General features: G+C 49.6%; 3 protein-coding genes and 1 long non-coding RNA gene across 6 annotated transcripts in view; 2 read left to right on the forward strand and 2 right to left on the reverse strand.

Moving 5' to 3' along the window:
- grk6 (G protein-coupled receptor kinase 6) overlaps positions 1-4,831 on the forward strand; it is a 21,905-nt gene extending 17,074 nt beyond the window's left edge. For 2 of the 3 annotated variants that reach the window (XM_060057621.1, XM_060057623.1), the window contains exons 13-16: positions 1-6; positions 277-414; positions 2,843-2,977; positions 4,550-4,831. The exon at positions 1-6 is cut by the window's left edge and continues 132 nt beyond it. In XM_060057621.1, coding sequence (XP_059913604.1) covers positions 1-6; positions 277-414; positions 2,843-2,977; positions 4,550-4,600 — 330 coding nt within the window. In that variant the 3' untranslated portion in view covers positions 4,601-4,831. The remainder of the gene's footprint in view (positions 7-276; positions 415-2,842; positions 2,978-4,549) is intronic. The other variant, XM_060057622.1, reaches the window with a different exon arrangement.
- Positions 4,832-4,874: 43 nt separating this feature from the next.
- Positions 4,875-6,375, reverse strand: LOC132462062 (uncharacterized). Its single transcript, XR_009526717.1, has 2 exons — positions 5,885-6,375; positions 4,875-5,824 (listed from the first exon to the last, which is right to left on the reverse strand). It is a non-coding gene; the product is annotated as an uncharacterized LOC132462062 (long non-coding RNA).
- Positions 6,376-10,082: 3,707 nt separating this feature from the next.
- Positions 10,083-14,173, forward strand: LOC132462064 (proline-rich protein 7). The gene is made up of 3 exons (XM_060057627.1): positions 10,083-10,674; positions 12,392-12,694; positions 13,173-14,173. Exons 2-3 carry the CDS (start codon positions 12,415-12,417, stop codon positions 13,643-13,645), a joined length of 753 nt encoding a protein of 250 aa, XP_059913610.1. The 5' UTR covers positions 10,083-10,674; positions 12,392-12,414; the 3' UTR covers positions 13,646-14,173.
- Positions 14,174-15,860: 1,687 nt separating this feature from the next.
- dbn1 (drebrin 1) overlaps positions 15,861-22,500 on the reverse strand; it is an 11,130-nt gene continuing 4,490 nt past the window's right edge. The window contains exons 7-10 of the mRNA XM_060057626.1: positions 20,845-20,916; positions 19,348-19,853; positions 18,712-18,811; positions 15,861-18,470 (exon numbers count right to left, since the gene is read on the reverse strand). Of these exons, the coding sequence (XP_059913609.1) occupies positions 18,418-18,470; positions 18,712-18,811; positions 19,348-19,853; positions 20,845-20,916 (731 nt within the window). The 3' untranslated portion in view covers positions 15,861-18,417. The remainder of the gene's footprint in view (positions 18,471-18,711; positions 18,812-19,347; positions 19,854-20,844; positions 20,917-22,500) is intronic.

The raw sequence follows: 22,500 nt of genomic DNA on the forward strand, positions 1-22,500 counted from the left end.
CCTGACGTGAGGGAACCCCCGTCTCCATGGTTACCGAGCCAGTACCACTCTGTCCCTAATATTTATTAACACAGCGTGTGTTTTTTTTTTTTTGTGTTTACTGTATTTTTGTGTGTGTGTGCGCGTGTGTGCTTGCATGCCTGTGTGTTCGTTTGTACGTGTGTGCGTGCATGTCTGTTGGTGTGTTTGTGTACATGTGTGTGTATGTGTATACGTGTGTGTGTGTTTATATGGGTGGGTGCGTGTGTGTGTGTGTATCTTTGTGTGTGCGTGTAGCCCCAGGCCATCTACTGTAAGGACGTCCTTGACATCGAACAGTTCTCCACGGTGAAGGGGGTGGAGCTACAGCCCGAGGACGAGACCTTCCACGGCCAGGTCTGCAGCGGCTGTGTGTCCATCCCCTGGCAGAACGAGGTCCGTCTCTCTCTCTTGTGTCAATCGTCTGTCTGTCTGTCTGTCTGTCTGTCTGTCTGTCTGTCTCTCTCTCTCTGTCTGTCTCTCTCTCGTCTACAGCGAGCGGGTTCAACGGGTCTCCTGAGGGGGCTTAAAGGGTGCTCAGACTGATTTCTAGGGTGTTTATGCCGCTTTTCCACTGCATGGTACCAGCTCGACACGACTCGACTCAGCTCGCATTTTTTGCGTTTCCACCGCGGTACCATGGTACCTGGTACCTGAAGTGGCTGCTTTTTCTAGTACCTACTCGCTCTAGGTTCCAAGCGAGCTGAGCCGATGCTAAAAGGTGACGTCGGCAGACGGCCGGCGACTGATTGGCCAGAGAGTGTGACGAAGTCACGAGAGCGACATGGCAACCATGCTGGTAACATCCATAGCAGCGCCGCAGCCAACATGTTCCACTTCTCCAACTTCTTCAACATGCCAGCTAATAATAGTAATGCGATCGATGTCCTCCATTGTTGTTATGTGGGTTCTGTCCATGTGTGGGTTGCGTATGTGTTGTTTGCGTCGCGTACACAAATACGTCACGGCCCTTTCGCGCAGCCGACCCCGCCCACGTCCAGGAGGTACTATTTGCGGTGGAAAAGCACCCGTGCTGCTACCGTGTCGAGTCGTGTCGTGTCGAGTCGTGTCGTGTCGAGTCGAGCTACATGTGCGGTGGAAAAGCGGCATGGTGTTTAAAGGGATGTTGAAGGTGCTTAGAGGGAAGTTTAGGGTGCTCAAATTGGTGTTTAGTGTATTTAGAGGGATGTGAAGGGTGTAAAGAGGGGCGTTTAGTGTGTTTAGAGGGATGTTTAGGGGCTCCGACTGATGTTTAGGGGCTCCGACTGATGTTGAGGGGGCTCAGGTTGATGTTTAGGGGGCTCAGACTGATGTTGAGGGGGCTCAGGTTGATGTTGAGGGGGCTCAGGTTGATGTTTAGGGGGCTCAGGTTGATGTTTAGGGGGCTCAGGTTGATGTTGAGGGGGCTCAGGTTGATGTTTAGGGGGCTCAGGTTGATGTTTAGGGGGCTCAGGTTGATGTTGAGGGGGCTCAGGTTGATGTTTAGGGGGCTCAGGTTGATGTTTAGGGGGCTCCGACTGATGTTTAGGGGCTCCGACTGATGTTTAGGGGCTCCGACTGATGTTTAGGGGCTCAGGTTGATGTTGAGGGGGCTCAGGTTGATGTTGAGGGGGCTCAGGTTGATGTTGAGGGGGCTCAGGTTGATGTTGAGGGGGCTCAGACTGATGTTGAGGGGGCTCAGGTTGATGTTGAGGGGGCTCAGGTTGATGTTTAGGGGGCTCAGACTGATGTTGAGGGGGCTCAGGTTGATGTTTAGGGGGCTCAGGTTGATGTTGAGGGGGCTCAGACTGATGTTGAGGGGGCTCAGGTTGATGTTTAGGGGGCTCAGGTTGATGTTTAGGGGGCTCCGACTGATGTTTAGGGGCTCCGACTGATGTTTAGGGGCTCCGACTGATGTTTAGGGGCTCAGGTTGATGTTGAGGGGGCTCAGGTTGATGTTGAGGGGGCTCAGGTTGATGTTGAGGGGGCTCAGACTGATGTTGAGGGGGCTCAGGTTGATGTTGAGGGGGCTCAGGTTGATGTTTAGGGGGCTCAGGTTGATGTTGAGGGGGCTCAGGTTGATGTTTAGGGGGCTCAGGTTGATGTTTAGGGGGCTCAGGTTGATGTTGAGGGGGCTCAGACTGATGTTGAGGGGGCTCAGGTTGATGTTTAGGGGGCTCAGGTTGATGTTTAGGGGGCTCAGGTTGATGTTTAGGGGGCTCAGGTTGATGTTTAGGGGGCTCAGGTTGATGTTTAGGGGGCTCCGACTGATGTTTAGGGGCTCCGACTGATGTTTAGGGGCTCCGACTGATGTTTAGGGGCTCAGGTTGATGTTGAGGGGGCTCAGGTTGATGTTGAGGGGGCTCAGGTTGATGTTGAGGGGGCTCAGGTTGATGTTGAGGGGGCTCAGACTGATGTTGAGGGGGCTCAGGTTGATGTTGAGGGGGCTCAGGTTGATGTTGAGGGGGCTCAGACTGATGTTGAGGGGGCTCAGGTTGATGTTTAGGGGGCTCAGGTTGATGTTGAGGGGGCTCAGACTGATGTTTAGGGGGCTCAGGTTGATGTTGAGGGGGCTCAGGTTGATGTTTAGGGGGCTCAGGTTGATGTTTAGGGGGCTCAGACTGATGTTGAGGGGGCTCAGAGTGCTGTTGAGGGGGCTCAGGTTGATGTTGAGGGGGCTCAGGTTGATGTTTAGGGGCTCAGGTTGATGTTTAGGGGCTCAGGTTGATGTTGAGGGGGCTCAGAGTGCTGTTGAGGGGGCTCAGAGTGCTGTTGAGGGGGCTCAGAGTGCTGTTGAGGGGGCTCAGAGTGCTGTTGAGGGTGCTAACTCGTGCCCCCTCCCCAGATGGTGGAGTCGGAGTGCTTCGGGGAGCTCAGCGTTCTGCATGCCGAGGGTCCGGTCCCCCCGGATCTGGACTGGAGGGGCCAGCCGCCCCCCCCTCCCAAGCAGGGCATGATGCACCGGATGGTAGGAAGACAGGTGGGGGCCCCCACTGCAGCCCCCCCCCCCCACACCAGCCAGCCCCATAGGCCTAGAGTACACCAACACTACACCAACACTACACCTACTCTACACCTACACTACATCTATAGTACACCAACACTACACCAACACTACACCTACACTACACCTATAGTACACCAACAATACACCTACACTACACCAACACTACACCGACACTACACCTACTCTACACCTACTCTACACCTACACTACACCAACACTACACCTACTCTACACCTACACTACATCTATAGTACACCAACACTACACCTATAGTACACCAACAATACACCTACACTACACCTAGACTACATCTATAGTACACCAACACTACACCTATAGTACACCAACAATACACCTACACTACACCTAGACTACATCTATAGTACACCAACACTACACTACATCTACAGTACACCAACACTACACTTAAACAAACACTAGACGTACACCAACACTACACTACACCTACTCTACACCTACACTACACCTACTCTACACCTACACTACATCTATAGTACACCAACACTACACCTATAGTACACCAACAATACACCAACACTACACCTAGACTACATCTATAGTACACCAACACTACACTACACCTACAGTACACCAACACTACACCTTCAGTACACCAACACTACACCTTCAGTACACCAACACTACACCTACAGTACACCAACACTACACCTATAGTACACCAACACTACACCTACAGTACACCAACACTACACCTATAGTACACAAACACTACACCTACAGTACACCAACACTACACCTACAGTACACTAACACTACACCTATAGTACACAAACACTACACCTATAGTGCACCAACAACACACACCACTACATCGATAGTACACCAACACTACATCTATAGTACACCTACACTACACCTACAGTACACCAACACTACACCTATAGTACACAAACACTACACCTACAGTACACCAACACTACACCTACAGTACACTAACACTACACCTATAGTACACCAACACTACACCTACAGTACACCAACAACACACACCACTACATCGATAGTACACCAACACTACACCTATAGTACACCAACACTACACCTATAGTACACCAACACTACACCTACAGTACACTAACACTACACCTATAGTACACCAACACTACACCTACAGTACACTAACACTACACCTATAGTACACAAACACTACACCTATAGTGCACCAACAACACACACCACTACATCGATAGTACACCAACACTACACCTATAGTACACCTACACTACACCTATGGTACAACAACAATACACCTTTAGTACACAAACACTACATCTATAGTACACCAACGTGTACACCAACACTACACCTATAGTACACCAACACTACACCTACCGTACACCAACACTACACGTATAGTACACCAACACTACACGTATAGTACACCAACACTACACCAACACTACACCTACAGTACACCAACACTACACCTACAGCGTCTTTGTGTTCCGTATTTAATCCCGAATCATGTAATGAGAAATCCTCTCCCTCTGTCTCCCTCTGCAGGGGTGCTGTGGTAACTGCAGCGACAGCGACGAGGAGCCGACCAGACTGTAACAGACACGGGACAACCGAGAGTTTGACGGTTGGATAGATGGGCGAGTGAAGGGACGGATGGACGGAGACAGACGGAGAGGCAGAAGAGACTCCTTTCTACCCAACTCAGGATCTGGACTTGTTTACAACTTTTGTACATTTGTATTTTTAGGATGTATGTGAACAGATATGTCTCAGGATGTATATTTTGTAGGCATAATTAAGTATGTTTATTTAAAATGTGAGAACGAGGCTGGCACTGTGTCTGTGTGTTTGAACCCCAGGAGAGAGAGAGACACACACACACACACACACACACACACACACACACACACACACACACACACACACACACACACACACACACACACACACACACACACACACACACACACACACACACACACACACACACACACACACACACACCTCAGCGAGGTGAACAAAGTGCCTTGCTCTGCGGCTTCAAGGCAGAGGACTCCTTGCTTGCTTGATCTGATATTACCCAGCATGCCCTGTGGTACGGATAGAGGTAAAACAAAGTAAAGCGTTTGAAGTCTGGGGACCAATCCTGCCTGCACAGGTTGGGCACTTTAGGGAGCTCCTTTGATGTCTTAAAAGGTTTCCACACAGACGGCTTGGAGCCGTCTGTCTCCGCTCCATCACCGAGAGGCGATGTGTCCGGAGGTGTCTGTCCGTCCGTCTGTCCGTCCGTCTGTCTGCTCTGCCTCTCTCTGAGGTAGTTCTCCACGAGGGAACCACGGCTCCATTCCAATAGTCAAAAAGTGACTTCCTGTCTCCTTTCCTTACCACTTTTCCTTGAACTTGATGGAAAACGTCAAGAGGTCAAGGGAAGATGTGGAGTAGAAGTCGTGAAACTACAACGTTGTGAAGACGGACTACCGACAGCCCAGATGTGATGCTTCTCACCGCGTGGTTTCACGCAGTCTGTCTTGCAGGGGCATCCCTCGTGTTACCTCTGAACTCCAGTAAGGATTAGAGAGTGGATTCATGATGTGTGTTGTTTGTTCTCTGCTGCTCTTGTTAAGATTTGAGAATTGTGAAGGAGAATCGAGGAAATGGGAGCAGAAAGCGAGATTTAATAAATCGTAGTAGTGGTGGCCCCCACCTCATTTCCCTGCCCTTCACATTGTTCACACGTGGGACTGACCGATGGATTTCATTTTCATTTGTTATTTAACCAATCAGGGAAGAGGGGCCCTTTAAACATTTAGACGTAAAGAACTCAGTGGAGTGCTGAACAGCGCCCCCTAGCGGACAGCTTTGAACATTTAGACAAAGAACATGGTGGCGTACTGAACAGCGCCTACTAGTGGACAGCAATAAACATTGAGACAAAGAACATAGTGGAGTACTGAACAGTGCCTACTAGTGGACAGCTTCGAACTCAGTGGAGTACTGAACAATAACGCTTGCGTAGCGTCGTACAAAGCTGGAGAATATTGAGTATTACAAAATTCAGGAATGGCTTGGATGATGTCATGAAATCACTCTCTCACAAACACGCACACAAAACAGACTACCAGGTACCTTCACCTACACCACATTAAATATCTTGTTTGACCAGGTGCAGGAGTGTTGTGTGAGTTTCTTCTAAAATTTTCCTTCTGACATCGGTAAGTAGGCCCATCAAACTCACTGTGTTTGCATTGCAAACATTGTTTGCAATGTTGGGATGCAGTCTTTAACCCAACTTCCTGTCAGAGGTCATCAAACCTGCAGTATTTAACTTCCTGTCCGACCTGCGGGCTCCCAGGTTGATGCGGTCATCATATATACTGCATATAGGACAGCATCACATGCTGCGTTACCATAACAACCCTTCAACAATGCGGCGGTGATGTCAGCAGATGTAGGACAAACATCTGTGCTTGCAAACAGAGAGAGCAAGACAGACAAAGAGAAGGACAGAGAGACAGACGCAGAGAAAGACAAAGACAGAAAAAGAGAAAGACAGAGAGCCAGAATGTTATTTGTTATTTATGTTGTATCTTACTTTAGTTTTGTTCTTTACCAATGTCAATGTACCTTTTCCATGGCAAAAAATAAACTTTAATCCAGAGACAGCGGGGTGCTTTGATCTATTAATCCAGAATATGCAAATGTCTGCTTTTGCAAGGTAAATGTATGTTTATCATAATAGCAGAGAGAGAGGGATAGAGAGGGAGAGGCAGGGAGAGAGGGACAAAGCAGGAGAGAGAGAGAGACAGAGGGAGAGAGAGAGAGGGACAGAGCAGGAGAGAGAGAGAGAGACATAGAGGGAGAGAGAGAGAGGGATAGAGAGGGACAGAGCAGGAGAGAGAGAGAGAGACATAGAGGGAGAGAGAGAGAGACATAGAGGGAGAGAGAGAGAGACATAGAGAGGGACTAAGCAGGAGAGAGAGAGAGACAGAGGGAGAGAGAGAGGGACAGAGCAGGAGAGAGAGAGAGACATAGAGGGAGAGAGAGAGAGGGACAGAGCAGGCGAGAGAGAGAGAGACATAGAGGGAGAGAGAGAGAGAGAGACAGAGAGGGACTAAGCAGGAGAGAGAGACAGAGGGAGAGAGAGAGGGACAGAGCAGGAGAGAGAGAGAGAGACATAGAGGGAGAGAGAGAGGGATAGAGAGGGACAGAGCAGGAGAGAGAGAGAGGGAGAGAGAGAGAGACATAAGTCCTTTTTCCATCAGATTTTCAAGCGAATTAACTCTTAAAGCGAATTAATTTGTAGCGACATAAGAAGCGCCTAAACGGTTTTCCATCGACAGAATGATTATAGCGAATTAAAATTGTGTCACAATGCCCCGTGTTGAAGCGCATTTTTCTGACCCGCTAGATGATTTTCCATCAACAATGCGCGACATTCTATATCGCTTCAGCCGTTTTCCATTACTTTTATGTCGCTAGAACTTTCCCAAAACCACCTCTGCAGAGCGAATTAACTTAGTGCGACAAAATCGGCGTTAGAGCGATATAACCCTTTTTCCATCACATATGTCGCACTAACTTTTGATGCGCATCAATTTAAAGCGCATTATCTTTTTGATGGAAAAAGGACTATAGAGAGGGACTAAGCAGAAGAGAGAGAGAGACAGAGGGAGAGAGAGATGGACAGAGCGGGAGAGAGAGAGAGGCAGAGAGAGAGAGAGCGGGAGAAAGACAGAGAGGGAGAGGTAGAGAGAGACAGTCAAGAGACGGATAGTCAGAGAATGGTTAGACAGAAAGAGAAAGACAGACAGAGGGAGGAAGAGACAGACAGAGAGAGAGACAGACAGACAGACAGGCAGAGAGGGAGACTGAAGGAGAGCTGAAGAGAGTTGAAAGAATAAGGAGAGGGAGAAGTCACTGCGTCCTTGAAGTGAAAACATTAATACAATGAACTCCTGTGTGTGTGTGTGTGTGTGTGTGTGTGTGTGTGTGTGTGTGTGTGTGTGTGTAAAAAGTATTATGTCACAGATTAGTCATGTGACATATGTCTCTCGCCCGCCCACGAACAGCGGTGACCTCAAACAAACTTTCGGACTTTCTTACAGTCATACACACCGTGTGCTTACACACACACACACACACACACACACACACACACACACACACACACACACACACACACACACACACACACACACACACACACACACACACACACACACACACACACACACACACACATTTGGGTTCCCTGACTTCTACTCTCACAATGAAGCCGTTATTCTACGTCTCCTTTCCTGAGTCACAAATACTACTTCCTGTGTCATCACCAGCACTTCCTGCAACAGTGACTCATGCATCACACTTTAGCCCCTCAGCTCAGTGTTACAAGCCTCCTCTGTTCCCCAAGTTACAAGTCACCTCTTTTATCTACCATGACCTCCTTTACTGTCACCTCCTTTACTGTCGCAGGGAGGAGATCTCTGAAGGTCTAGGGCAGGGATGGGCAACTTTCATGATAAAGAGGGCCACATTTTTCATCATAACCATCGGAGGGCCACATGACTGCACACTTCAACTAAACGTGAGCTGAGAGAAGCTACACAATTTTGAATTTGGTAGATATGATTTCCTGTATTCTGGTGCATTTTGGGGATGGCCACTACCTAAAAAATCATCCAGAATCATAACCTATGTACGGTATGTTAATTGAACCAACATACATTCATTTCATGTTTTCCATGCTCAAACAGCCACATGAATGGTCAGTATTTTTATCAGTGCAAAGGGCTCACATACATCATCATTCAATGAAGTCAAAAAACTGAAAAACAGTGGCCCAACATTAAGTGCAACAACTCAATGAACTCAAACCCAACAAGCAGTTGTAGTAGTTGTAGTGGCGACTTAAGTGGATATCTTTAATGACTGATATCGCTTCTAAGCAAACTAGACGCATGGGTTTGCCTTCGAATTCTATGAATTCTTCTCATCTTTCTTGACCGAGTTTTCTGTAACTCGATCAATTATTATTATTCTTTTTTTTTTTTTTTTTTTTATTATGTGCGGGCCTGACTGAGTGAGGATGCGGGCCGCACTGAGTGAGGATGCGGGCCGCAATCGGCCCGTGGGCCCCCAGTTGCCCATCCCTGGTCTAGGGGGAGGAGGGAGGTGGTGTCTGAAGGAGGGGAGGGAGGGAGGGAGGGAGGGAGGGAGGGAGGGAGGGAGGGAGGGCTGAGGTGGGACGTAAGGCAACTTCACTTGATGCTCATGGGAATGCTTTGTAGAAGCGTCTACACTAGTTGGGCATGAAGAAACACACACAAACTGTACACCAAGCCCACGTTTAGTATGTGTGTGACAGACACACAATGAAACAACGTTTCAGACGGCGCTGTGTGCTGTGAAATACGGAGCAGGACTCTGTGTGTCCTGCTGTCAGCATCGTACATCAGCCCATTCTGGGCCCAGACCCAGACCTCTGACAGACAGACAGGGAGACGGCAGGGCTGTCTGTTCAGGGTCATCATTCAGACAGACAGGGAGTGCAGAGATACACAGAGACAGAGACACACACAGAGACAGAGACACACACAGAGACAGAGACAGAGACAGAGATACAGAGACAGAGAGACAGAGAGGCAGAGACACACACACAGAGACAGACAGACAGACAGACAGACAGACAGACAGACAGACAGACAGACAGACAGACAGACAGAGAGAGAGAGAGTGAGAGAGAGACATACAGAGACAGAGAGAGAGACACAGATAGAAAGAGACAGAGAGACAGAGAGAAAGAGAGACAGAGAAACAGATAGAGAGAGACAGGGAGAGAGACAGGGCAAAAGAGACAGAGAGACAGAGAGAAAGAGAGACAGAGAAACAGATAGAGAGAGACAGGGAGAGAGACAGGGCAAAAGAGACAGAGGGTCAGACGGACCTCTTAAAGCCAGCCCATCCACTGTTTTCAGAACGGTTGTCATAGGGACGCAACCCAGATACAGCCCCATGTTCAACTCTGTGTGGTACTTGAGTTAGCTCGGTGGGAAGGCTAGGGAGGAGGGTGAAGGTAGGTGAGGGAGGAAGGTAGGAAGGAAGGAAGTTAAACCTGGCTAGGTGGATGGCTACCCTAGGATAGGTGGGTATAGGTAGGAGGTAACGGGTATAGGTAGGAGGGGGGTAGGTAAACAAAGACATGAAGGGTAGGCCGCGTAACTGACACCCTATCCTCAATGACGTCAGCTTCGACTCATCCTTGGGAAACCCCACTCTGCGTTTGATTAGTATTCTGTCCGGCCCCGCGACGCCAGGGAGCAATGGGAGGGGACGGGTTGCTAGGTTACCAGGGAGGAGGGGGGAGTGGCCAGGTTGCCAAGGTGAACCCAACATTCTCCAAACGGTGTTCACAGCACGACGCGCGGCTCGTGACCGAAACAGAGAAGAAAGAGCGGCGCCGTGTCGTGACAGAGCGCGCGCCTGGCTGAATAGGAACAATGTCCAGAATGAATATAGAGCTACCTAATGCTGGAAATGAACAATACGCATACATAGAATAATACAGGCCGACATACTGCTGGATATGAACAAGAGATACAAGAATACACCGGAGACAACAGCATCAAGCGCTCATCTGGGATTCTGATCTCTGCTCGCCAAAACAGCTACAGGTACGTTTCCTTCGTGCTGTGAGACCGTAGTATTTACAAGGACGTGGTTTTCCGTGGGGTTTGATCAGACGTCCGAGTTAAGAGATTGACGGGTTCCTCCATCGCCACTGGGGCAACACGCGTCTCAGCAGCGCCTCCCCTCCACGAGCTGAGACGCGCTCTGCCTCCACGAGCTGAGACGCGTTCTGCCGATCCCCTTCACGAGCTGAGAAGCGCTCTGCACGTCCGCTCCAAAACCTGGATCATTTTTACTCACCTGTATCCCACATCTGTCTCTACATTCACTCAACCTCACTTTTGAAGTGCATTGAGGAATGGAGGAATGATAGAGGAGAAAGAGTTGATCACGGCATTCAAAGATAGCCTGGCTAAAGCTGGACGCGGTTGTAGTTGGGGAGTAACAGAACGAGTATATTAACAGATGTCAAATGTCCAATAGTGGTCCATCGTGTCTTGATTCGAGTGGAGATGCAAGTTTGGCTTTGAGTTTTTTGTTCTGCTTTGTGACCGTCATGAATGCATAATATATCCACATGATTATTGTTTTTGCGTCAATGTATGTATGACGTACTAGTACTTTGCCAGGTTCCAACTAGGCAAATCTGAAGCAGCTTCACATTTCTTCGCCCAAAGTCCCCTCGTTGGTTTCTGGAAGCAGGTTCACTACGTCAACACTGTCCGCCTTTTCCTATCCTTCCTCTCTCCTCCGCCACTAGAGGGCGCCCCTCTCCCTGTAACCTTCCAAACACGAGGTCAAAAGGACCAGCTCCCTGACCTCTCCTGACTCCTCCTGATCTCCACCCTGCTCTTGGGAGACGGAATACCGATGCCCTCCCTCCACCTTCAGCTGTTGTTGAGGGTCACCTCTCCTCAAACAGCATCAGTCATCACTAAATATATTTAGTTTATGTTCGAGAGAATAGGAAAAATGGCATCAGCTGGATTTATCTTCTGGTTGTGACCAAGCTTTTTCTGGCAGGCGTTGCAGAATGAAATTACACCATTGCAGTTGATTTTTGGATCGCTGCCACCGCGGGCCATAACCGCTTCATTGTCTAATCCTTAATCCCTTAATCGTCATATCATTGACCATATCATCGTCTGATCCTTAACTCTGTCATTGTCTGATCATAAACTCAACCATTGTGTGATCATTAACCCTGTCATCGCCTGATCATTAACCCCGTCGTTGGCTGATCACCAACCCTGTCATCATCAGATCGCTAACCCCGTCATCAGCAGATCGTTAACCCTGTCATCGTCTGAACACTAACCCCGTCATCAGCAGATCGTTAACCCTGTCATCGTCTGAGCACTAACCCCGTCATCAACAGATCGTTAACCCTGTCATCGTCTGAACACTAACCCCGTCATCAGCAGATCGTTAACCCTGTCATCGTCTGAGCACTAACCCCGTCATCAGCAGATCGTTAACCCTGTCATCGTCTGAACACTAACCCCGTCATCAGCAGATCGTTAACCCTGTCATCGTCTGAACACTAACCCCGTCATCAGCAGATCGTTAACCCTGTCATCGTCTGAACACTAACCCCGTCATCAGCAGATCGTTAACCCTGTCATCGTCTGAACACTAACCCCGTCATCAGCAGATCATTAACCCTGTCATCGTCTGAACACTAACCCCGTCATCAGCAGATCGTTAACCCTGTCATCGTCTGAGCACTCAACCCTGTCATCGTCTGATCATGTACCACAGGGTGAAGCCTCCGTACGGTCGACATGGGGATGTCTCGGGGCACCTCCACCTTCCTGGCCTGCTTCACGGGGTTCTGGCTGCTCTGGGCGCTGGTGGCGGTGCTGTGCTGCCTCTGTGGCGCCCTGCGGCGCCGGCTCAAGAGCGGCCAGGAGCAGCGGTTGAGGGAGCAGTGTCTCAGGACCATGGAGACGGAGTCCGCAGAGTGCTCTCCCCCGCTCCCCGCCTTCTGTCCCCCGCTGTGCCTCTCCTCGCCCAGCCACGGCCCCCTGACGCTACCGGAGGCCCACTGGGTCACCTGGCCAGGTACTGAGTGGTCAGCCTTCACCTTATCACTGCACCTGTAAGCTGACCACTGCTAATGGACCAACACAACCGCTACATGACCACTGCTTCTGTTACCTGACCACTACACCTGACCACTGCTAATGGACCACCACAACCGCTACCCGACTACTGCACCTGACCACTGCTACAGCTACCTGACCACTGCAACCCAACCACTACACCTGACCACTCTGCTACAGCTACCGGACCACTGCCACCTGACCACTGCAACCCGACCACTGCACCTGACCAGGTTTTGTCTGAAAACGAAAGATAAGGAGAGGCCAGTGAGCAGTGTCTCTTCTCTTGACCATTGACTCTCTTGGTTGCAGAGTTTGCCTACCCAATTTGCCAAATGACCAGGATACTCATTAACACTAGTTCTGAATGCGAAGGATGTTACTTTTGCATACTTAATGCATTGAAAATGACTTGACTTTTGAATTTCTATCGACAGATTCAGACCGGAACCCCCCCTGCTATGAAGAGGCAGTGTTGATGGATGACCCCCCCCCATCTTACAACGAGGTATTGGCGGACCCCCTACATGGCAGGGCCGTCTTCCTGAAGCCCCCCCAGCAACGAGCCCCACCCCTTTCCCCCTGGGAGCTCCAGGGGCGGGACCCCGAGCCGGCTCTGCAGTCGGGCTCCAGCAAACCTCCGGCACCGAGTGCCGAACATGGCTACTGCTCTCTGATCCAGCTGCCCTCAGCCCGGCACTGGGACGGCCTGGGTCAACTCCTGTCCAACATGGACCACAGAGGCCTGCTGCCGGAGACCAGGACTCAGTCTGAGTTCTTGGGCTTCAGCAGGGTGATCGGGATGCCAGGCTTCCAGGAGCTGCACGAGGTTCAGGAGGGGAATGGACTGGACTCCGGCTGTGGCCTCCGCAGGGGGTACCCCATGCTGGGTAGAAGTACAGCTGTTTGAGGGGATCCCTCCTCATAGATATAACAGGCTGTGGCCACCGCAGGGGGTACCCCATGCTGGGCAAGAGTACAGCTGTTTGAGGGGATCCACCCGCACGGATAGAACAGGAAGTCCACAGTCTCTGTGGAGAACTTAGTTCCATCCTGACCAGGCTCCGGTCATTGGCTTCTGATCCCCCCCCCCCCCCCCCTGGGGGGTTCCTCAGGAGCTGAGGGCGTTTGCTCCAGCCCCCTGAGGGAATGCCTGTTTCTGGTCATCAGACCACATCTTCATCTATGTACTTTCTCAACTTGCGATGATGTGGTAACAGGTCACAGTGCTATCCGGATTTGCTTGTATTAAGTGATAAGCATCAGCAGCCTTCACCAGACTGTTGGACTGTTTTTTGCCAGGGATGGATTTTCCGAACTCACTGACAAACTGCCTAGGACCTGCCTTCCAGCCACCCAGATAAGGATGAAAATGGAGGTTTTTATTTTCTTACGAACCCATTTAACAATTCAATAAAAAACGATGTGTACAAACTAAGTGATCCATTTAACTAATTTAAAAGGGACTGCAGCTTGACTATGTCTGGCCTCAGCACCAGCCTCCTGCAGTAATGCCATGTGGGATCTCAAGCTGGTCCTCATAGTGCTTATTCTGGGGAAGAGAGGAGCTGTCAGCCATCACCGCCTGGGAGTGGGTTGGCCCAGATGGTCGGACAGACCTGATAGGCCAGACCTGTACACAATGAGCGTTTCTCTGAAGATCGCGGAGCTGCTGTGAATTTTGTAATTGTAAAGGCATTAAAAGTGGAACCGTGTTACTGTCACATCTTGATGTCCATGATGCTTCAGGGGAGAGGACATCGACTAGGATTTAATGCAGAGGTAAATAACGAACTGAATAAGTGCCTCAGGAACATTTATGATTTATGTGCTACACACCAACGACAATTAATCATTCAGTTATTCATCTCTACGATTTCTGTTCTGTTCGCTTTGGTGAAACCTTTGGCGATGAGCGGTCAGTTTTCCCCAGAGACAACAGTATCGTGACCAAAGCTCTAACTCACGTAACAAACAGACAAACAAGGGTTTCAAAGCTCTTACTCACGTAACAACCGGACGTAGGTGTTGAACTCGACTTGTCTTTCTGTACGTCTGTGCGACAAAACAAGTTTGTTGTTATTATCTAAACTGCACTAGTGGGGATTTGAACCGGGTAACTTTCAAATCAGCCTTTAGAATACAGCGTACGTCTCCTTCCTACTCACCAATCACACTGCAGGAGGCGGGGATCTGTTGCTATGGAGACCCACCGCTCAGCCGCCGGGACGCAGGATCGATGATTGATTGATTGACACGGACATCGACCGATAATCCACACGAGAGACGAGACGACACCTGTTTTTTTTTTTTTTTCTAACGTCTTTTATTAACGTACATCAGCGAGTCAAAACATCGTGTGCTTGTTTGAAAGAGAGCGGGCAGCAGACAGACAGAAAGGAAGTCATTAGAAAAGACTGATAGAAAAGAGCACGACGCGTAAGAGAGAGAGAGCATAAATAGCGAGGAGTAGAGGTATGGAGCTCTGTTGTTGTTCTAGTAGTAGTAGTAGAAGTGGTAGTAGTGGTAGTAGTAGGTGTAGTACTGTTATGCTCATTTAAAGTCGCATGTGTGAGGGTCTGAGTTCGCACAAGGCGACTATAAATGAGGTTTGTTGGTAATGCAGTTGTGTGTGTGTGTGTGTGTGTGTGTGTGTGTGTGTGTGTGTGTGTGTGTGTGTGTGTATTTAACAGGTGGCAGATGGTGGAGGAAGGGGGGGGGGGGGGTCTCAGACACAATCTCCCATAGCAACCAGGTAGCCGTTGGTTACCACGGAGGAGGCCTATGGCCGTAGGCTAAGCACCCAGCCTCTGGTCTAGCTAGCAGATTAAATATTAAAATATAGGTTCCATTATATCCCTACTTCTAGACTTTGTACAGTAGATTACGAGGAGATGACTGGATGAACACAGAGCAGCAGGAAGTCTAGCAGGAAGCACACACTAGGTGTTCCCTCTAGACTTGTCCCCAAAACAAATGACCAAACCTTTCGGTCCCCTCTGCTGTGTTCCAGGTAGTAGGAATCATAAGATAATAAGAATAATACTTACATTTACAACGGTTAATAAAGCAGCCCATCAAAGCTATTTACATTTTTCATTGGATTTTATTCGCGTTGTTATTGATTCTTTTTAGGGGGGGGGTTATTGCTTTCGTGGCCCAGGTGAGTCTGATCCAATCAGAACGTCTGGATCTCCAGAGGGGTGAGTTCCGGAGCGCGGGCGAAGCCTTGTGCCCGCTGCCTGCCTGGGGTCAAGGGTCAAGGGTCAGGGGTCAGTAATAGGATGGGTCTGAGACAACAGGGTGCAGACCAGCTAGGGACCTTGGTCCTGGGGGGGTCCTGGGGGGATAGAGAACCCAGCCTGCTGTCGTTGTTCTGCCAGCCAGAGGAAAAGGCGGGAACTAACCGTCCACACCGGGTACACACACCTTCACCACAACCAGGGGAGGACCTAGATGAAGCCTACGATAACGACCACATGACGAGCCCTCGCTGACGCGACGCAGCGTCCCTTATTGGCAGGAGCTGCGCCACCGTCTCCGAACTCTAGACCTCACAGAAGGGAAAGTGCTACAAGGCGTTAGCTGCAATGCTACGTCGCTACTGTATGAGATACTAACAGTACTGTCGCTAAGAAGAGGAAATCAAAGGAGTGAGTAAAGACCGGAGGTGGCCTTGTGGGACCTGCTGATCTCGGAGGTCGATCCCGTTGAAACCATCGTTCAGAACCCTAGGAGTGGAGGATCAATCAGCCCTTGGAGATTTATTGGAATGCTGATCAGAAACTGATCAGGATGGTTTCAACGGGTCAGTACCGAAGCAGAAGTATAGTGGGATACTAGTAGGACTATAGTCAAATAATAGTTGCACTAATAGTCAAATTCTAGTAGAACTATAGTCGAATACTGTCAATACTACGACTATAGGCAAATAGTACAGCAGCTGACATCTCGTGAGGAACGTGTCAACATACGATTTGATTTAGCTTCAGTGGAAGATTTGGCTCGGGCAGAATAGGATTTCAGTTGTCGTGATTCGTTCTACGAGTCATTCCTTTTCATGAATGAACACTAGAAAGGACAGATTCCTCAAGGCACTCTTTAAATAAATTCTTTAAAGACTGTTTCAATACCTTAAGATACACGCTGGTCTACCAAAGAAGAAAAACCTCAGCTCCAGCTCCACCAATCAGAGACAAAGCCACTCCAGCTCCACCAATCAGAGACGAGGCCACTCCAGCTATCAACAGCTGCACCAATGAGGGAGCCCTATTGCCCAAATAATGAGGCGGAGCTATGAGTTCCCAGCTGTCCAGCCTCAGTGCTCTTACTGTATTTTTATTAATATGGGTATTATTGCATTTCACACAGAACACCACAAAGCAACACAAGAGATCCATCGGTTGGAGCGCTCGTCCCGACAGGAAGTGAAGCGTACAAGACTCCGCTGCTCCTTCCTGTGAACCTCCTGGGGTGACAGGATGTGCTTCTTTAACAAATCAGCATGAACTCGGTAAGTATGCGAGACAAACATACGAGGCCTCCCGCTGGGCTGGGAGGAGCTGAAGCATCAAGCGAACACCGCAGGCAGCACTTCAGCCTCACAGGCCTAGCGTTGGTTTGTTTCATCCCCCGGTCGGGTGGAGTTTAGACAAAAGGTCACGTGGTAGCACAACTACCAACTGAAGCGACCAGTTACGTCAAACCGCAACACCGGACATCACACTGACCTGGTTTGAGATGTATAGAATGTAAAGGAAGTCTTAGTTTGAAGCCCTATCACCACAACCACCACTTCAGTCCTCTCCTCACCCTCCCTCCCTCGCTCTTTCTGACCCTAACGCCTGACATGTTTTAAAAGTAACTCAACATGTTGACATGTTAGTAGCAACGAGTTAGTAACGCGTGAGTGGGGATCAACAGCTAGTATCTATTCTGTCTCTGTAGCAACAGACAGGAAAAGGAAATAGAGGAATTGGGTTTCAAAATAAAAGCGTACATGAACAAGACAGATGGAAGCAGCTAACAGCATCCTAATTTAATAGAGAATGAATGCTGTTGAGGCAGAGAGCTAGCTTGCCAGACCTACAGTTAGCTGGAGCAACTGCTAGCTAGATCTAAAAAGTGAGAGCTACTGTATGGGGCTGGGCTAACCAGAGATACAGCTAAACCTACTGTATGAAGCCATATATACGTTTTAGCTTAAGCTACTGTATGGTTTAGCAAACTCAGCCATAGCTGGCTGTGGCTCTGGCTAACCCTGGCCAGGGCTAGTTCATCTAAATACAATAGCTCTAGCTGACTATCGCCGTTGATAGCTCAGCTCCATAGCGTAGCTCTAGCTAGCTTAGCTCCATAGCGTAGCAATCACACACTTCAATAAGGATTCTCAGCTTCCAGCTCATATATCTGCAGCAACACATTCAAAACAATAAATAAAAATAACAAATGCAGAAAAATAGAAAACAGAAATTATCAAATAAATCAAGATTTCTTAAACCCATATTTCCTTAAACAGAAACTCCAAACCTTTCCAGGGGGCTAATGTTAGTTTCTTTCTAGGGTATTATACAGAGGAGGATGCAAGACTTATTACTTTTTGTGTTTTGTAAAAAAAAAAACAGTTTCCTAACGATGCACTTGTTCCTCTTCCTGGTCTGGCAGCAGCCCCTGATTGGTCAGCTAGTCGTCATCTTCATCCACAGGATCGTTGTCCCAGCAGGTGATGTCAATCTCTGAGAACACACACACGCACACACACAAACAAATTAATACATAAAAACACACATATTCACATTATTTTTATTATTACAAAATAATAAACAAAAAAATTGTATGATGTGTTGTATTACTAATGTTATACTCATTTAGTAAATATATTGTCTCATAATACATATTATATCTAACATATTGTTACGTGTACGTGTCCTATACATGATAATATATATTTGATATAAATCAGAAAATGGAGTTCACCTGGTGGCTTGTTATAGAACACAGGCGTCGGCTTAGCTGTGGTGTCCTCCGATTGGCCGAATTCGTCTTCCTGTGATTGGCTGAAGTAGCCCTCACTCGCCTGTACAGACAGAAAAGAGTGAGGAGGTTATAAAAATCTTCAATCCTCTCAAAGTTCCTCCTGTGTATTTATATGTTCAGTCTTCATCTTTATTGCTAAATATGCATACATTTCTTCAAACCTAAATATTCTTTCTGCTTTGTTCTCCTATTGCTGTGAGAGCCGAGTCAATAACGTTCCTTTAATCATTAAATTAGTAATACCATCCCCGTCCTACAGGGGGTACTAAAGGAGCACCTTTGAATGTTATAAAGAATGGGATTGTAAGGCAAGATGGATTCCTCCGAACCAATCAGGGGAGAGATGCTCTGATTGGTTAGAAATGAGCTGGGAGTGGTCTAACATCTAAACGGTCTCAATTGATTGAGTGACAGATTGAGTCGAGCAGTGCTCATGAGTAGTATTAATAAGTAGCACTAATTAGTGGTAGCATTAATTATTGGTATTAATTAGCAGCATTAATTAGTAGTATTAGTAGCATTATAAGTAGTAGTCATTAGTTCATTCCTAATATTTTCTCATGCCTCATCCCTCACCTGGGTTCCCTCCTTCAGCGCTGTCTCCCCATTGGTCAACAGCCGCTTTCCGTCCTCCCCCTCGGGCCCCTCCCCCGCCGCGTGCTGCAGTGCATGCTGGTAGCTGAGGGTCATGTGATCAATCCCCGCCACGTCCACCAGGCTGCTGGGCTCGTCCTCCACGACGGGTGCGGAGCAATGCGACGCGTCCATGATGTCATCGAAGCTGAGCAGCGGCTGCGGGCGCGGGGGCGGAGTCTCAGTGGCGATGTCACCCATCAGGTCCACCAGATTGGTGGACTGGGAGGCGGGGGCGGGGGCGGAGGCGGGGGCGGGGGCGGGGGCGGCGGCGGGGGCGGCGGCAGCGGGGGCGGTGTCCCATACGTCCACCAGGCTGTCCGTCGCAGAGCCCCAGGGGGCGGGGTCAGGGTCCCGGGCCTGGGGGGCCACGCTCTGGACCGGTCTTGGGGGCGTGGCGTCAGACTTGGGGGGCGTGGCCTCTGAAGCTGGCTGCTCCGGCTTCGAGGCTGTGAGGACGGCGAGGGAGTCAGTCGCCTTTATAGTGCACTATTCATTACCCATAATGCACCCTGAAACTACAACTGATGTGTCTCCTGGTGAGGACTATCTCCTGGTGAGCTGAGGACTATCTCCTGGTGTGGTGAGGACTATCTCCTGGTGGGGTGAGGACTATCTCCTGGTGAGGTGAGGACTATCTCCTGGTGGGGTGAGGACTATCTCCTGGTGTGGTGAGGACTATCTCCTGGTGGGGTGAGGACTATCTCCTGGTGGGGTGAGGACTATCTCCTGGTGAGGTGAGGACTATCGCCTGGTGTGGTGAGGACTATCTCCTGGTGTGGTGAGGACTATCTCCTGGTGAGGTGAGGACTATCGCCTGGTGTGGTGAGGACTATCTCCTGGTGTGGTGAGGACTATCTCCTGGTGAGGTGAGGACTATCTCCTGGTGGGGTGAGGACTATCTCCTGGTGGGGTGAGGACTATCTCCTGGTGAGGTGAGGACTATCTCCTGGTGGGGTGAGGACTATCTCCTGGTGGGGTGAGGACTATCTCCTGGTGGGGTGAGGACTATCTCCTGGTGAGGTGAGGACTATCGCCTGGTGTGGTGAGGACTATCTCCTGGTGGGGTGAGGACTATCTCCTGGTGTGGTGAGGACTATCTCCTGGTGAGGTGAGGACTATCTCCTGGTGAGGTGAGGACTATCTCCTGGTGAGGTGAGGACTATCTCCTGGTGAGGTGAGGACTATCTCCTGGTGGGGTGAGGACTATCTCCTGGTGGGGTGAGGACTATCTCCTGGTGTGGTGAGGACTATCTCCTGGTGAGGTGAGGACTATCTCCTGGTGTGGTGAGGACTATCTCCTGGTGAGGTGAGGACTATCTCCTGGTGAGGTGAGGACTATCTCCTGGTGAGGTGAGGACTATCTCCTGGTGTGGTGAGGACTATCTCCTGGTGTGGTGAGGACTATCTCCTGGAGTTGGCGTGTCAGGGGTATCATACCGTCCTCGGCTGGGCTGGGCTCGGGGGTGGTCACCATCTTGGGGGTGGGGGTCACGCCGCGGTCCGCGCTCACTGCGGCATCGTCATCACCTAGGCAACACATCCCGCTTCATCAGAGCCACGTCCCAGACCTGCCAGCCCTCCCAGCCTGCATCCCGTCAGTCAGTAGGCCGACATGTGCTCTAGATCTAGATCTATGCTTCAAGTCTCTGAAGTCTCTCAAGAACTCGACTGTGGTCACTGTTGACGGATGGGGTTTATCCAGAAGCCATCGTCACAGATCAGCCATTATAGTCTAGGTAGGGCTTAGGACTCTGGCACCAACCAATGTGGGCAGGCATGAGGTCATCGGGATCGAACCCTGTACCTCACACACTAAACAAACTAAAATGTTGTTTCAGGGCCCCTGTGTTATCCCTCGTTCTGGTGTTGATGAGTCATCACAGTCCAAGTTTAAATGAACCCGATTGTGACATCACAAGGGGGAGTGTCCACTCGGTTGTACCACAGACAGATGAACTCTTCCCTTGTCCCTCTGGGGGAGAGGGGTTAATCTACCCATCATACATCTGGGTGGATACCCCCACTTGTGACATCACAAGTGGGGGCGTCCGACTTTTGTGGTCACAAGCAGATGAATTTTGTGGGGTACGAAGGTGAGGCCCCGACGTCGATAAGCCTTCCAAACACGTGACAGACGTGACGAACAACACGCAGGAACACGATACACACTGACGACTCCGTGACGACATAGAGCATCACACGACAACACACAACGTCACACGAGACCACCAGCCCAACGACAGTACTGCAGCCCGCGCACGCACGTACACACTAGCACACGCACACACACATACACACACGCACACACTCACGTTTGAGTCGGTCGGCAGGAGAAGTCCATGCAGGAGGTTAGAGCGAAGGAGGAAGAGGAGGAGCAGGAGAGAAGGAGGAGGTGAGGAAGACAGAAGCAGAGCGTGAGATTGGAGGAACGTTAGAGTGCGTATCTTCTTGGTCGTCTTCTTCTAGGTTCCGTGAATAATAATCCAAGGTCAGTAAGTGAGGAAGGAGCAGGAGGCATCTGAAGAGCTGATGGAGCATGGAGCCGACAGCTAGCACACATAGCGACGCCGCAGGCTAACTAGCACGACAACAACACAATCGCCTCCTGGCTGGTTAGCGACGCAACCTAGCCTGATCCACCTTGACTCTGCAGTGTCATACTGGGGTTACTGTGTCTGTTCGTGTTAACAGGAAGTACGGTTGTTCGTACAGGAAGTGATTGAAACACTAGTGTTGGGGTAGGATGGCAGGGGAACTATGGGGTCGGGGTATGGGAGATATCGCCGAAGTCCAAATGTCAGCCAAGATATCGTGGATGATATCGTATTTGACATTGAGGATAATGGAGCAGATTTCGGTGTGAGATCAGCTGTTCAAACCTCGCGCTGGGGACAGACTCCTGACGTCAGTGGAGAAGATCTAACCGATTATCTTGTAGCGTGCACATTTTTACAGATTCTTTCATCTGCAATCTGAAGCCTTCTGATCTACCCTGCTCACCATCCGGAAACGATTTACACAGCGATTCACCAAGACGTCAGCTCTGATACAAGCACCAAGACGTCAGCTCTGACACAATCACCCTGACTTTAT

The sequence above is a fragment of the Gadus macrocephalus genome, chromosome 7 (assembly GCF_031168955.1).
Source record: "Gadus macrocephalus chromosome 7, ASM3116895v1".
NCBI classification, from domain to species: domain Eukaryota; kingdom Metazoa; phylum Chordata; class Actinopteri; order Gadiformes; family Gadidae; genus Gadus; species Gadus macrocephalus.

Bases quoted from the DNA above. Each gene is read 5' to 3' on its own strand.
- LOC132462064 (XM_060057627.1), top strand. From the start codon at position 12,415: ATGGGGATGTCTCGGGGCACCTCCACCTTCCTGGCCTGCTTCACGGGG. The intron at 12,695-13,172 runs GTACTGAGTGGT...TTCTATCGACAG, and splicing joins CCACTGGGTCACCTGGCCAG to ATTCAGACCGGAACCCCCCC.